This window comes from Pempheris klunzingeri, chromosome 4 (genome assembly GCF_042242105.1).
Source record: "Pempheris klunzingeri isolate RE-2024b chromosome 4, fPemKlu1.hap1, whole genome shotgun sequence".
Taxonomy (NCBI): Eukaryota; Metazoa; Chordata; class Actinopteri; order Acropomatiformes; family Pempheridae; genus Pempheris; species Pempheris klunzingeri.
The window spans coordinates 17150823-17166488 of NC_092015.1; the positions used below are offsets into that span (position 1 = coordinate 17150823).

Sequence of the window (15666 nt, forward strand, 5' to 3'; positions counted from 1 at the left end):
TGCTTTGAACCAAATGTCTGAGGCACACACAGCTTCAGGACTTTCTGAAGTGCTTCAGACGTTTTCACTTGCAACAATTTAGCAGAAAGAACACATTAAAAAACACATTAATTAATCAGGAAAAATGTGCACAATGTGAGTGACACCGGCTAGCTCCTGTATTTGTCTGGCACACGTGAGAAAGTTAGCAAGCTAATTTACCTAAAGCTAAAAGCTAAAGCACCTTTCAAACCTACTGTATTAAAATACAAAATAAATTTTAGTATCATGGTACCATTAAAGGATGTCAGTTTTTGTTACAGATATAATTTAAAATGTATTTGACAGCAGTATCATACAGGTTTGTGTAAAAAACATGCCTGTCATGTTTCTCTCTCAGTGGCCTTTTCATTGAAGTGATGAGTTGATAAGTTAATGTGTGACTGTAGGTGTGTTGTTCCATGGTAACTGGATAATTCATTGGAAAATAGCAAAGCTGATGCTCACTGAGGAGTTTCCTGTTGACTGGGTGAATGCTGTGAATGTGTGTTTCATTGGACTATTCTGTATACCCAAGTATCAGTTAAACCGAGTAAGCAATAAAGTTTCCCAAATATTATATTCTGGGATTTTTTTTATTTGGAAAGTTGAATTATTCATCTGTGTTAAAATCCCATTCGATTATCTCTTCTGGATGAAACCATGACTAACAGCCTTCCTCTCTTCCACTCCTTCTAGGTGATGTTGCTTTTGGTTGGGTGAAAACATCGCCGACAGTAGCACAGAGGTCAGGTATGCATCATAGCTTTTATAACCAATGATCATGTATTATCTTAGTCTCCTGTTGACACGTGGACGATGACGTCTGATCTTGGTATTGGTATGGTTTATTTCAAAACTGTTAATATTCTATGTCTTCATCAGATCAGGGTTCTTTATTTATGTTGTTAGTCAGCTGTAGCAAATCTTTGCATTTGAAATCCCTCATTAAATCCATTATATATAACACCACAAATATATACAAGTATTGATCGTCATTTCAAGTCTATGTTGGATTTGTATCTCATATTTTATTACAGTAGCTGCCATTGTACAATATAGTTAGCATGTGCATGTAATTTTAAGCGTATGTTCAGTAAATCTTTGCTTATCTCAGGCTCCTGATGATATTAGCTGTGCTTACAGGTTATAAATGAAAAGCAAATTAATATGCTGCTCACATGTAATCTGTAAAAACATCCGCAACATAACATGAATTGTTGCTATCAGTGTATTTAATATTAAATGACAGATTATATCAGGATAGCGGTAAACGTTGCCTTCATGGTATAATCAGGGTAAAGAGTAGTGCCTTTCCTATACCTAAAAGTTGTGATCCATCTGTTACATCAGAAGACCTGGTGTAGAAAGAAGCAAGGAATTTAGAAACATCTGCGAATTGTGTCTAGAGGCTCACCTCTAAATACAGATGCAGCTTGTGCGGAAGAATGAGGGAACGGACTTCTCAGATGGGCTGCAGGTCCCCGTGGGAGCCACCATGTGGCTTTTTATTTAGGAAACTGTTTGCAGGTTTTGTACCAATATAAATTCATGACTTTTAGGGTTTCTGTAACTGTTCCCTCGCCATCAGCGTCAGACAATCAGTAAGTGTGTTTATCAGTCAGTATAATGTGTTGGTCAGTGCTGGTGAAACTGTGAACTGATAGTCAGACATTTACAGACTCTCTAACTAGGCCAAAGGAGGACAGGATGTCACTGTTTTAGAATAGCAACAACATTTATTTAAATAGTTTTACATGTTTTATACATAAACACACAAAAGTAGTAACTTTAATCTCAATGGTGTCATGTGTTAATTAGAAATTAGAATTATATCAGCGGTGCTTAGAATTGAAATTGAATTATCAAAGTATTCAACCCAACACATTAGCATAGTCTAACTATAAAGTGCAACTCACCATGGCCAGTTAACTGAACTGGAGATTCAGAAACGTGACAGTCATACAATTCATATTGTTTTCCCCAGACATATTTTAAAAAAGCTAAGATGTAACCACACTCGGCAGCTTTTCAGCCGTCCATCGCAGCCTACCCCTGTTCTGAAATTGCACATAGCTTGAGGAAACATTACCAACATTCATGTATTTTCTTGAGGTTGCAGTCATGTCACTGAGTCTGCCATATATGCATAGACAATGGACAAAGTACAGTCTGTGTCAGAAGGTCCTATATTATCCAAAAAATATCTTCTACAAAGGTGTAAAATCTCTCATTTGTTGAGTTTAGGAAGGAAAGAAATTGCAGCGTATAATGATATTAGATCTTCATGTTTAGTGGTCATTCAAAACATTTTAATCCGCTGCAAAGACAATATTACAACTCTTACATTTCCTAACCAAAACGGTGGCTTGAAGTCAGGCTTTATTCACTTTCTTGATTGCTTTAACGTTAGCCACAGGTCTCGTAGCTCTTTAAAAAAATGGCTCCTCTTTGCACACCCATTTCTCTGGCTTGTGTATTGAAATGTGGGGACCTTTAGTTTCAGAGTCGTTTCTCCTGAAGAGTTTGCTGGACCTGTCGCGGTCATTGTGACTGGTTGTTCTTGGCCCCATCAACACATCCTTGCTGTTATCGCTGTCTCTGTCACGGGCTTGCTTCTTTGAGATGAGGTGCATAGACTGCTGCGCACTGATCCTTTTTTTTGCCATTTTATGTTTCACCTTTGAGGATGTCAGGGAAACCAATGGGTCTGCGCAGGGGGATAATGGACTTTTAATGTTAGAATATGACATGTCTTGGTACGTAGCCAAAGACACAAAGTCAGCTGCATTCTCGATTTTAGGCTTAATTGTATCAATGGAAAAATGTCCTCCTTCCACAGTTTCACTTTTTATGCCAGCGCCTTCTTGATTGTCACTGTCCTCTGTTTTGATGGTGTCTTGTCTATTGTCTTCACTCAGATGGGCCGAGTATTTAGGACATGGTGTGAAGTTGTCATAATTATATCCCTCCTCATTTGTCTCCTGGTGTTTTTTCTCATGGCTTCTCTTGGTGGCAAGGTAGAGAAAACGCTGGGGACAGAAGGAGCAGCGATACTTCTTCTCTGGGTTGGGGCTCCGCGGTGTATTATCGAAACAGGAGCCATTTTCCATACAGCTATTGCAGATGTAGTCACCACCGGCAGGCGCCTCACCGGGGGGACCTTGTTTACCGCAGGTCCGGCAGAAACACGGGTGGGACCCAATAACGTGAGCTCTGAGCCCGGTCTCTGTGATAAAAGAGCTGTCACAGATGTCACAGTTGTAGGTGGCCCTCGGGCTGCAGTTCCTGCTAAGACTACGTTTCACCTCTCCGCTGCCACCTGAGATGCTTTCCTCTGCCAGTCGACTAATTTTATCAAGTTGGCCCTCACTGGCAGCAGTTCTGTCTGCAGGAGTTTCAGGATAACAGTGAAACAAAGCTTTTCTGCGCTTGAATCTCAGCTTCTTCCTTTTCTTTTTAGCTTTGTAAGAATAGTAGGGACGCCAAAGCATGTCAGCTGTGTCACAGTCATTGGGATCATCGAATGTCTCTGGCTCTGTGGCGGCAGCGACTTCTGGTCTGAGCCGTAGTCTGGGGCTCTCTGAGTTTTCCCTTGCTTGAGGGCACTGACTCGGGCTCTCGTCCCCACTCAGCTCTCTGATTCTCCTTTTCTTTCTGGGGAAGAGCTTAGATCCTTTGATTTGGCGACGGATGATGGCTTCATTGCCTATTTTCACTGTTATCTGACAGAGTGGCATGGACGCGCCATCCACAGATGGACCTGGGCATGCGGGTTTGGCAATATATGTTTCTGTCTTTGCCCCCACCTTCTTATCGCGCACCTGATTCTCTGCACTTGATTGAAGTATCTCTTTTGTCATATCCTCAACTCTTTTTGCAGAGGCCGAAAGCTCACCTAACTTTTTAACAGCGTGCAAAGAGTGTAAGAATGGCACATTACGACTGATGTGCTCTGAGTTACTTAGTGCTGGCAGATCATCTTTGTAACCCACGGCAGGAGACTCTGTATTGGGGTGCAAAGAGAAAGTGCTGTCGTAGTTAGTGAGAGGCGAATCTCTATTCTCAGCCACTTTTCTTGTGCTTCTCTTAGTTTCTAATTCACTGCTCAGATTTTGGTCAATATCCTGGTCACATGGCTTGTCAAAGCTAATGCGAGGCATGACGGGTGCCACCATCTTTGTCGTTGCCATGAATGTCAGAGGGAAGGAAACAGGATCTGGGGGGCTGATGAGACCATTTTCTTCAAATGGAGGGATAAGAGAGTTTCTGTCTAGTGGAGCTTGGTCCCCTGTCTCTGCACCCTCTGAATATGTCTGACTGTACGTCTTGTATTGTCTCTTTCTAAACTTCATAGGTAGAAGCCTGTAGAGTTTGATTGGATAAACACTGGCTTTCAGCCCACCGTTGGCAGATTTCTTCTTAACAGCTAGACTGGGATCGATGCCGTGAAAAGACTTCTGATGGTTCTTTAAGATATAGTATGTCATGAATGTCTCCAGGCAGAAAATGCACTGATATCGGCGTTCACCTGTGTGCCAGACTTCGTGCTTAGTACGGTACTCTGCCAAGGCGAACACCTTATTACAATAATGACAGGGATAGGCCCTCTGCCAGGAATGTACATTCTCATGCCGCTTCAGACTGGATAGGGTGACATAGACCCGTTTGCACACACTGCAGTTGTATCTCCTCTGACTGCCACCTGGCCTCACTACCCTCTCATCCTGTGGAGGCTCTGATTGGTCCACTTGAGGGGGCTCTGGGGAGGAAGGGGTGGAGAGGTCAGCAGAGGGAAGCTGTGTCACGACGCTGTCCTCGTTTGGCAAGTCATCTGAACGGACGTCCACCTTTTTGGATGGTATGTCAGTCGCATCTAGTTTAGGCGGACCTCTTACAGCTTTTGGACAGACCTGCTCGTGATTGCGCAGCCGTTTGAGGTGTATGAACTTTCTGTGACAAAACTTGCAAAACAAATGGCTGACAAAACGCTTTTTATGCACCTCTGAGTGGATGGTGAGAAGAGCTTTATTTGTGAATATCTCTGGACATTGCTCACATCCGTAGATTGAAATGCTGTCCTCTGTGTGAGGGGAAAGGGTTGGTGGACCCAACTCCATTTGAACATTGTCTGCGGCTATAGGTAGCACCGGGTCCATACTTTTTTCTGTTTCTGCCTCTGAAAAAAGCGCAGGTGGTGTCATGGCTGCAACAGGTGCTGCAGATACACTATCGGCAGACGTTGGGGTCATGGTATTTGGTGTCTCTGTTTGTGGTTCAGCTGGTGTGGGAAGAATACTTTTTCCTAAAATGCCTCTCAGCCTGTGGCGCTTTTTAAGAGGGCCCATGTTCCTGTAAATGAGTTGCTTTGGCTGTGATATTGCTGGTTTACAGACCTTCTTGTTGTCCCACTGACTGATATCCTTAACTTCAGTTGATTTGCTTACTGCATATGAGTGCTCGGAGAGAGCTTGGGTTGTCTCATTGCTCCCATTGAGGCAGGAGGTTGTCGGGCAATTTGATGGGAGCTCTCCCACGTCTGGCGACAGCCTCTCCCCGTTGGTTTGAACCAGAGGGGTGAAAAGATTGTTCCCAGGACACACTTCAGTGATAGAGAAGGCATTGGTGATGCGCGGCCCTCTGTCCATCTCCTCAGGCCTCGGAGCTTCCTTCTTAGTTTTTTTAGACACTGGGACTGTGCTGGAGTCTGTGGATTTAACACGCTCATCCTGACTCTCTTGTTCTGCAAGCTTCTCTAAAAAAGGAATGCCAAGTCTTTTCCCAGCTGCCACCAGCCCCCCCGTGTCCTCTGCAACAGGTGACGTCACCTTTGAGCAGTAGATAAAGTTGAGGATACTGGCGAACACCTCAGACTTCAGGTCCATCAGCTCCAGCACTTGGCTCGAGCTCGGTGTCTCAGGGGTCGTCAGAGCGTTCCTGAAGTACCCGCTGCAGGCTGCCAGAATGTTCTTGTGGGCCCGAAACTTAACATCCTCCACCACAATGGTAACATCACAGAAGAGGCCTTGGGAACGCTGCTCATTGAGTTTGCTGAGCACAGTGTGAGGGTGAGCACTATCCATCAGGTTCTGAGTGCATGGGGACACCACAGTCATCTAAAAAGAGAAGAGAAGAAATGATTACATCAGATTATTACAAAATGGTGGATCTGACTGTGTTGTGAAAAAGATCCAGAAGATGTGTTTACATTTTGAAAATATTGTAGCTGTTCTAGTGTCTGAACACTAGATGGCAGCACTGTCCTGATAGATGAGCTCCTGTGCCAACCTGTCTGGCCAACATTTCTGGTGACTCAAGCCATCATCATCATTACCTCCACCCTGTTTCATTAAAACTTCTGTTCAAACCTTGATCAGTGAGTCACATACTGAGGTAAAGACAGACTGTAGGATCATCAAAAGATCTAAATCATGGACACTTTTATCAAACTGATTCAGGATTGCGCCACGACTACCTTAAATCTCTCCCGTTCTTCCGTTTTCTTCCTTCTTATTTTTGTCTCTCTTGTATAATGGACATCTTTAATCTCTTCTAAAGACTTAATGAGACCCTTTTAAAAAGTCTGTCTCATTGTATTATTGTTGGGAAGACCTCAATGATTGAATACTGTAATGTAAGTGTAAAATGAGTGAAGGGTAATGTTTCAGATCCCAGCTATCAGGAAAAAATGTGGGGAGGCGTGTTGCCCAATAATTTCCTTCCTGTTCTATTGCTGGTTTTCTCTGCGGATTAACTTGGTTTTTCATACATGAAATAGTCTTGGCATGAACTACTCAACTTTGTTATTCACTAGTCACAGAACAAACGAATGAGACACATCTTTCTGAAAACAACAGCGGTACCATGCAGGGAAAGTCTTGGTCTTCACTTGGTAAAATTTGCCATGACTTCCTTAGTCATAGATTTTTTTTTTTTTTATCATTTTTTCTTATGATTTGGTGGTAATCCATTCAGTGTGCTACCACAGCTCTGCTCCAGGTCTGGTTCAGTTGTCATGACAGTGACCCAAGGCCCAGGTTAATATGAAAATGACATGCAGTCAACTCCAACTACAGGGGACAGTTAATTAATGCCTCAGGAGGGAAATGGCTACCAGAAAGGGTCATTAATGTAATGTAATGTAGCACAGATGTACAATAATTACTATTATTAAAAGTAGAAACATTATTTTTTTCTTTTCTTTGGCCTATGCAAAGTAGCTGACGTGCTAATATTGTTGTTATGCTATATCTAAAGAACACACACGTCCAGTTGTTACACACAAGCACACAACTGCACTGTTTACAGAGGCAAAACTGATGGTCAAGAGGGGAATAACATTGTTTTTGTGTGATGACAAAGCAGCAGTTTTTGATTTGTTTAACTTTGACAGCGAACTACAGTGATCAGCAACTGTTAGGGGAAGTTGAAGTTCATTCATTCTCACTCTGAAAGAGGATGTATCACCCAGGATGACACTAATTGTGGCTCACTCATATCAGAGTCAGTGTGGTTTGAGTCTGTACTGAGTCATTTAGCCTCGCGAGAGAAGTTAGTACTTTACATCTCTCTAGTTGTCATACAGTGTCTGTGACTGTGTAGTTTAGCATGCAGACTTTGACTTTTCTTCTGGAGATGGTTTGTCTGTCTTGTACCCTGGAGACAGCGTGGCTAGATTTATTGTCTCTTTGTTGTTCTTTGTTCTTCCTACATACTTAGTGGAAAAGTTTAATTTATAGTGATCCATAAATTTAAATTTGGTCTGTGCAAGACATACTGCAAGGATAGTCACAAGTTATATTCAATTCTAAATCTAATTTTGGTTCATGTTTTTACTAATTTTTAATTTGGGCCTTGCACACCGTTTGGATTTTTTTTTTTTTTTATAATTAAGTCACAAGTTTACAGGATTTTGTTGTTCACTGCAAAGCGGTTTAGGCCATTCATCAGTGAAGTCATTTCATGTTTGTTTTCCCACTCATTTCCAATTTTCTGTCAGTGCAACACATACAATATGGCCGCCGCGCTTAAAAGCCTCTCAGACTGCCGAAAACACAACGAGCCTCGTGCCTTTTTTCTCAGACAGGCCTCCGTTGTCATGGCAACATGCTATGGCGCAGCACTTATTGGGATTCAGCTGGATGGCAAGTGACTGTATGAGCTGTCCGGGTATTCGGTCCCCTCTCTCCCACAAACATCCTGCCCTCTCTGAGAACCTGCAACACACAGCAGTCTACAGACCAATCGAGGTTTGCCTTTGTCTCCGCTTGAATGTACTTTGTGTATGTGTATTGGTCTGTGTGTCTTTGTCTGCAGCAGGATTGCTACCCAAAGGACTTTCTCGTCTGATACCCGCAAGTGATGTGGTATTGCATTTCTACTAATTTCTCAGTTTGTGGTGTATATAGAAACAGTTGCATATATTTTCTTTTACGTTGCTATTTCACTTTACCACTTTCATTTTTCACAATTTATACCAATTGTTGTGGTTTATTGCCACCACATGCTGAGCGGAAATCTTGAATTTGTCATCAGTGCTTATGATTTTTGCCACACCCAACCTTACTTTACCTTCAGTACTCATGTGAAATCATATCTTAAGTCTCAGCCTGTAAAATAACAATCCCCACACACCAAACCACAAACCAAGAAATGATAGTGTAGCATACAGACAGTCCTGACAAACAAAGAGCGAAATGTCAAAGCAAAAGCCACCTCACGCACCTCTGCAAGGCGTACTTCCGCAAAAAAAACAGGTTAGAAATTGAGGGAAACCATGCAAAACATACCTTAGTAAATCAGAGAAAAGGATGCAGGGCGAACAGGAAGCAGTGTCATGCAGTATCCCTTCTCTACAGCCCTCAATATACCCAACTATACTTGAAAAACACTTTCGTGAGAGCAAGGCGAAAGTAGTTTTTTTTTCGATGATGGTCGGTGAACAGTGGTGTTGTCAGAAGCAGAGCTTTTTCTGACGTCTTTCTTCCTCTCCCTCCCTCTCTGTGTGCAGATGACTCCAGCTCCAACGTCCTTCGCCTATATCCATGCAGCCCAGGTCCTGGGCTAGATCTGCCCTGCCCTCCTCTGACTGTCCCTCTTCTGTCCTCCTACAGCTAGAGGAATAACTCACAGTTTCTACAGCATATAGCTAAACCGGAGCACGGGTCTGCCTTTGTGCTAGCTGGGCAACTGAAGCATTCGTTCTGGAGCCACTGAGCAGGAAACGGCAACTTTTATTAAGCATGGCAGAGGGCTGTAGGGAGAGCGGAGAGATGCTGGGTGCTATATCACACATCAGCTCTCTACTCGATGCTACAGCCAGAGAAAACGCTTAGCTGCATTGCTGATAGCTGCGTAGAGTGAGGGGAACAACAAATGCCGTATTAAATCTCCCCAGCACTACACCGGCTAGATCTCGATGCATCGATGTTGACCAAAAGGAAAAATGTCTTTTGCATGAAACACAATTATCTGCAGCCCTCATAGACACAACATGCACCTTGAATGCATAACGCTCCACCATCTGTTTCATGCATGTGCACACAGACTCTGTCTGTGCAGCAATATATTACACCCTCGTCGGTGCTTACGCAGTCACTGTGGTTAGGTAATGCAGAGCCAGAGAGAAGATGGCAGTGACTCTTGTCCTATTGTGCAGTCACAGGACAGATGTTCATCGATGTTTTTTCTCAGAATTGCCGTGAGCGTGCAAACTGCATGCAGGGCTTAGAGGGGAAAGAGAGTCCTGCTATCAGCGAGGGCTCTCGCTATACCTATATAGAGGCTGCTGATTGATGCAAAAGCAGCAGATGCGTCAGCACTGCAGACGAGGGGGAGGGGAGGAAGCTGAACCGACCATGGCACTGAGAGCCTCTCGCTAGCCTCTGAGGACGGAAGCAGCTCTTTTATTTACACAACTGAGCGTAGTCATATGACTGTAGGTCTTCTCCTCATGCAGGCTGAGACCCACTCTAAACCAGTTTCAAAGCCATTTCATTTTCCATACTGTTGACTTCAAAAGACAAAGTAGCAGGTGCCATATCGTTATGCACACACTCACTCATTGCCTTAAAGGAAGGAAATGGGCTATCCACTGAGTATTTGTGCTTTCGTATCTTAAAATACATCACCATAAATCTTAGCTGCTGCGTTGTCCTGGTCCCTTTTCTGTGTTCAGTGTGTTCGCTTTGTGTTGGTTTCATGAATAGTACAGTCAACCACAGGCTCAGTCGTCTATTTTTGTTGCTTACAGCAAAACCTGTTTCCTGATGAACCCCTACACTAGTGTGGGGAGCAGGCAGTGCACCAGCTTGTCAGGTAGTTACACTGTAAGTCTGACAGCACTGGAGAGCTCCTTCAGCGACACACTCTTCCTCCCTGAGAGTGTGAAGGAGCGATATCACAGGTCCTTCCTTACGGCTGCTTTCACACTCCACAACCAGCACAGGTCCCAGTAGACCACATGCGCCAAATCTGACAATAACGGCACTATAATGTACACGAACTGTGCAATATATTTGTTCAGAACATATATTCTCCCGTTTTTTTAATATTCCCCCAGGTGCACATTGTCCCTATTTTTATACTTCATCTTGTTTAAATTGCACATACTTTTTTATGTGCATATCTCTGTCCTCTAGTTTATTATTTATTGTTTTATTGAAGTTCTCTTTCTGCTGTCCTTTTACTTTTGCTTACTTGCAGATGTGACACTGAATTTCCCCGCCATGGGACTAAGAAAGAAATCTTATCTTAAAACTTGTGCCACAGTGGACCATAAAAAGCAAAAAAAAAAAAGTAAAAAGACATAACAATCCAAGCGATGAGGCAAAAATGACTTCAGTGCATACCCTGTATAATTGGAAAATCTATATTTAGGAAACTAGGGGGGGGGGCCTGGCTGGAGATGAAGTCAGATAAGTATGCAGCCACCACCACAGCTGACTGATTTACAAACTCAAAGTCTAAAACAGAAGTGTAGATCTGAAATTCACAGCAAAGTGACGCATTAGAAGAAGTTAGATAAACTAATAACACGCTATCCCTAAAATATTGCCGTTATTTTAACATTTTCTACTAACTGTTAGATATTGTGGGTTTTCTCTGAGCCAGAGTTTAAGATCCAGAGCAGGAGGATCACTGTCATTTCCTCAGTAGCTTCAGTGACTTTAAGTGAATGCAGATTTTGATGGTGTGCTGACTAATAATTTGAAACTATTGCTTTGTGCAATCCACTCCACTTCATTTACTCTTTATTTAGTCGTTTTAACAAAAAAATAATCACTAATGTGTATTTACAGTATGTACTGTATACCCAAAGCCATCCTTAATATCTTACACTCACGCAGTCTTTGCAGTTAACAGGGTTAGGAATTATCCTAATTAAATAATTGGGAAACTGTCTTTTTATGAATTCAAAATAAACCTCCAGCTAAATTGGAATCAAAACTGCAAATGGGGAAAAAAAAAAAGCACTGCCCTCACCTAAAGCGCTTGCATATTACTGTGTCTAGTGGATCATATGGAGTATTTTGTAAGCAGCACCGTTTCACCCTCACTTGAAATCACAGCGATGATGCGTTCAAAACCTCAGGACAAAGTGTACAGGCCTCTGATGCTCAGTAAGCTCAGCTGCGGCCTGTAGAGACGCTGATCAGCAGGGACGCACAGACGGCAGTACAAGGCTGAGTAGGCCTCATCCTCACTCTCAAAGCATTCACACTCTTAGCATACAAAGACACTCATCCCTGGTAGCGTTTATGTCGCTGCCTTAACAAGCACTCATACTGTGAGTTGCCTACCAAAATGTTTCTGTGTGGAAGGTCTTGCTGGGCCTGTCTCTGTCGCTGTGGAAGTCTCTCTGGTGTTTGTTTAGGTGGAAGAGAGGAGAGTGACTACCCGGCTCCCGTTCTCCCTTTGGCCTAGATCAGGCCATTACCATCTTCCCTCTTCACTGCTGTCTGGAAGTTGCCTGTGGACTATGGTTCTGGCAGAGGTTCCCTGTTCCTGCTGTTCTGGAGGCTGCTGCCACTGCTGCGTCACTCCCGCTGCATCACTGACCCACAAAGAGGAGCTGAGGAGGAGGGGTGGAATGGTGAATGTGTGGAGGCAAGGGATAAGCAAAAAAACAACCGACACTGCTGTACACTGCTCCAGCAAACAAACGGATGAGGCTTCCGCTCTGTCTCAGTTTGGGGCCTCGTTGCTGCTGTGGTATTCAGGAAGTGGGTCGGGAGACAGATCCTTTATTGTTACGTAATGAATATTTTTCCTCCTAGACCAGACTCAGCTGAGAAGGCGGTATCCAGTGTTCAGAGGCTAATAATAGGCCATAGTACCTACCAGTCAGGGCTGTATGCGGTCATGTCAGATCATCTCAGCACTCAGCTATCATATGGGCAGAGGAATATTCAATACTGTTAATGGAAAAAGTTGTTGTCTCATCCCTTAACACGGGACAATGGAACGGCTTATGTTTGTGCTTCTTCTTTGCCACTTTTGTGACAATAAGACACAAGGACAAACAAGTACACGTACATTGGCATGTAGCTGTTTCGTTAACATTTATTGCACCATATGTTCTGACCCACTAAGGTACCTGTTGGAAACAGAGAAAAAAAAAACAATGCATACCTTTGTCTTATGCTACTGTAGCTTGCTTGTACAGGTTTCAGGTGAGGTAGTACCCGTGTAGCAGATGACCCCACGGACGTATTTGTACAAGGTTTCAGTCCAGAGTGTGTTGTGTTCTTTAGGCCTGGATATGGTAACCAGAACTACAACACTTGTTTTGCACACGTTACCCAAGGGTTTATTTGCTTGATCCTCCTCCTCCCATCATCTGACTCTAGTTTTCATTGCCATGTTGCTCCCTCTGCTGGCTGCACAACTGATTACAGCATGAGGCCATACACAACCTCCAGCTGGGTGGAGGCAGAGACAGCATTGAGTGCAGAGGGTCTTCAGCAGAGGGCGCAAGAACAGCATACTGGCAAATGTAAACAGGAAGTATACGCTCAGTTGCCAGTTTATTAGGTACACCTAGCTAAACTAATGCAATCTAATGCAACAGTCCTACAATAAATCCTGCCTTCATGAAGGATCATTATGTTTTAGAGAGGTGTTGATTCAACCGTGTGGTCATTTTAGAGGATTTAGTATGTAATACTCTTGAACTGGATTGCATTTTACAGAGAGGTGTTTCTCTCATTGATGCAAGTGGGGTGGACAAAACAACAGAAACACCGGCCAGTATAACACAGCATCGCTCAGCAGCACCACAAACCACATCTGTGCGAATGACCATACAGGTGAATCTACACCCATCTAAAACAGCTTCAACAGAAAGTGAACATTATAACCTTCATGAAGGTAGGATTTATTGTAGGGCTGTTGTTTCAGACAGCACCACTTTTTGCTAGATATACTTAATAGATGGGCAACTGAGTGTATGTTATAATTAAATTACCTCAATATGTCTGTATTTGACACGCTCTATGCCTTTTTTGATATGTATTTGAGCAGTTTTATCATTCAGGAAACACAGTGAGACACTAAATGCTGTGTTTGAAAGTATACTCATTTAATTTACCGGCAGTATTACACATAGTAACTTATTTCCAACATACATAACTTCCAAATAAGGTTATATATCCATAGAATACTGGTGGTAATTACTGTCATCCAAAGTGTGGACACACATGCAAATACTGTTTTGTCTTGAAGAATATTGGTTTTGTAGATCACATATCTCAACACTAGATTTAAAACAGAACTAAAATACTGGCTATCCATCCACAGTGATGACATGTGCATTGCAGTTGTTTCACTGCTGCTTCTTATGGCCACCGGTGTGAAAAAAGGTAAAATAGATCCTCCTCCAGCCCATGGCATTTGCTAGGCCCTCCATGTCACTGGTAAACTCAGCACAGCGACCCCTCACGGTCTGCTCCCAAAACTTCTCAGAGTCACAGAGCTGTTACAGTCAAGTTAGAGAACAAGACAACAAAACACTGCAGATTTACAGGTGTGGTTATCAGTGTACAAATACGCTTACGCACAAACGTACATGTCAGAGAGAGAACAAAATAGAAGCACCATTTCTGCGTTCCCTAATATAGACAGTACTGTTCTGTTGTAAATATATAACTTTAAGAGGCTCTCACCTGCCTGAATCTTTGTGAAACTTGTGCCAGCTGTGTTGTATCTTTCAGCTGTAGGTATGACAGGATTTTCAGCAGTATGTCATCAGGCAAGCGCTCTAGGTAATCAAACTTTCCTTGACATAGTGACATTGCATGTTCCAGGATCCTCCGCCCAAACACAACACCGATTTGTTCTACAGATAAGGAGCAGCAAAGTAAAAATTCCTTTAACATTTTCTGTGACATGACAGATTTTCATCAAAGCAAATGCAAGGGCCAAACAAAGGACTGTAACAACTTGCCAGAGAAAAATTAAGAACTGAAAAAGTTTTTCAGTGTCACATAATGTGTAGTACTGCTGCCTGGACGTACTAATCTCCCACAGGGAATAAATAATGTATCTATCTAGATGTGGAAATCGTACGCTTTAGTATTTTGTGATGTAGGAAATCATGATGGGATGTCTTCAGCTTTTTGGGTGCAGCTCCCCGGGATCCAAGTCTCACAGAAATCTTCCATGATGTCAATTCTACCTAATAGAATAAACAGTAAGGGCACACTGAAGACATTATGACTGAATTCAAGGAAGACGATACCATTAACAATAATGTAAATCCAAAATAATATTTAGGTTACATGTAATGACAAATAACCTGAGGCATGTTGGTTTAAGCCCACTGCAACATTTATTTTACATGCCTATTAATTTTATAATAGGCACGTAAAATAAATATCTCATCACTCTAACTTTAGATGAATAAATATTTCTGGATGTTCTTGCCAGAGAGTTGCAAACATTTTTTTAAATATTAGCCAGCAAGGTATTTAGAGCTAGCTAGCTAACTGACATTGTAACCTAGGTAACCATTAAGCTAGTAAAAGTGGCTTTATCAACATCCAAGATAGCTTTTTATAAAGTTAATATTTGAGACTCTGCTATATAAATATAAATAAATGCAAATACTCGACCTCGTTTTTGGTAACAACGAGTTGAAAAAAATCTTTTAGAGGAGGTGGACCCTGACCACTAATATCAAATAGATGCTCTCCAAGCAAGGACGCCATTTTGGACGCAGAGCTGTAACCATGACAACTGAAAGGCAACTGATATAACAGTAGTTACTGAACGGAAGAGGAAACCCTGTCTTAATGTGGATGTTACTGTACATTGATCTGGGAGTGATGACCAAAAGGTAAGGCAGGAGGACAAATTAATTTAACAGATTTTTGGATGTGTATTTGGGGAGGGTCACGACCTAGCGGATTGATACTTCATATTTGTGACAAGCTAATGTTACTAATGACTTCAGTGTTGCAGTGATTATCTTTAAATTCCGGCAAACACGGCTCCATCTTTTTTGTCTGAAGACTTTGTAGCTACGCATTTAAAGAGCACTATCGTTACATCTAGTCAGCTAACGCCAACAGCGCCATCGTTTGCTGAATATACAACTAGATGCCGAAAGCTAAAATCAGAAGCAAGTAGTCCCTCGGCGGATGAATC

At 42.5% G+C, this 15666-nt stretch overlaps 2 protein-coding genes across 3 annotated transcripts; both read right to left on the reverse strand.

Annotated features, from left to right (window-relative positions):
* Positions 1-1782: 1782 nt before the first annotated feature.
* On the reverse strand, positions 1783-12780 carry zbtb38 (zinc finger and BTB domain containing 38). 2 transcript variants are annotated; one of them, XM_070829037.1, is made up of 3 exons: positions 12652-12780; positions 11820-12091; positions 1783-6134 (listed from the first exon to the last, which is right to left on the reverse strand). In XM_070829037.1, the coding sequence occupies exon 3, from the start codon at positions 6132-6134 to the stop codon at positions 2451-2453; it is 3684 nt and encodes a 1227-aa protein (XP_070685138.1). In that variant the 5' UTR covers positions 11820-12091; positions 12652-12780; the 3' UTR covers positions 1783-2450. The 2 variants fall into 2 exon arrangements, with proteins under 2 accessions (XP_070685138.1, XP_070685139.1); XM_070829038.1 differs by lacking the exons at positions 11820-12091; positions 12652-12780 and adding an exon at positions 8808-8909.
* Positions 12781-13764: 984 nt separating this feature from the next.
* Positions 13765-15227, reverse strand: fbxo36a (F-box protein 36a). Its single transcript, XM_070829928.1, has 4 exons — positions 15132-15227; positions 14587-14695; positions 14184-14356; positions 13765-13993 (listed from the first exon to the last, which is right to left on the reverse strand). The coding sequence occupies exons 1-4, from the start codon at positions 15225-15227 to the stop codon at positions 13844-13846; spliced, it is 528 nt and encodes a 175-aa protein (XP_070686029.1). The 3' UTR covers positions 13765-13843.
* Between the last annotated feature and the right edge of the window lie 439 nt (positions 15228-15666).

Bases quoted from the DNA above. Each gene is read 5' to 3' on its own strand.
- zbtb38 (XM_070829037.1), bottom strand. From the start codon at position 6,134: ATGACTGTGGTGTCCCCATGCACTCAGAACCTGATGGATAGTGCTCAC.
- fbxo36a (XM_070829928.1), bottom strand. From the start codon at position 15,227: ATGGCGTCCTTGCTTGGAGAGCATCTATTTGATATTAGTGGTCAGGGT. The intron at 14,357-14,586 runs GTACGATTTCCA...CCTTATCTGTAG, and splicing joins ACATCACAAAATACTAAAGC to AACAAATCGGTGTTGTGTTT. The intron at 13,994-14,183 runs GTGAGAGCCTCT...TGACTGTAACAG, and splicing joins TTTCACAAAGATTCAGGCAG to CTCTGTGACTCTGAGAAGTT.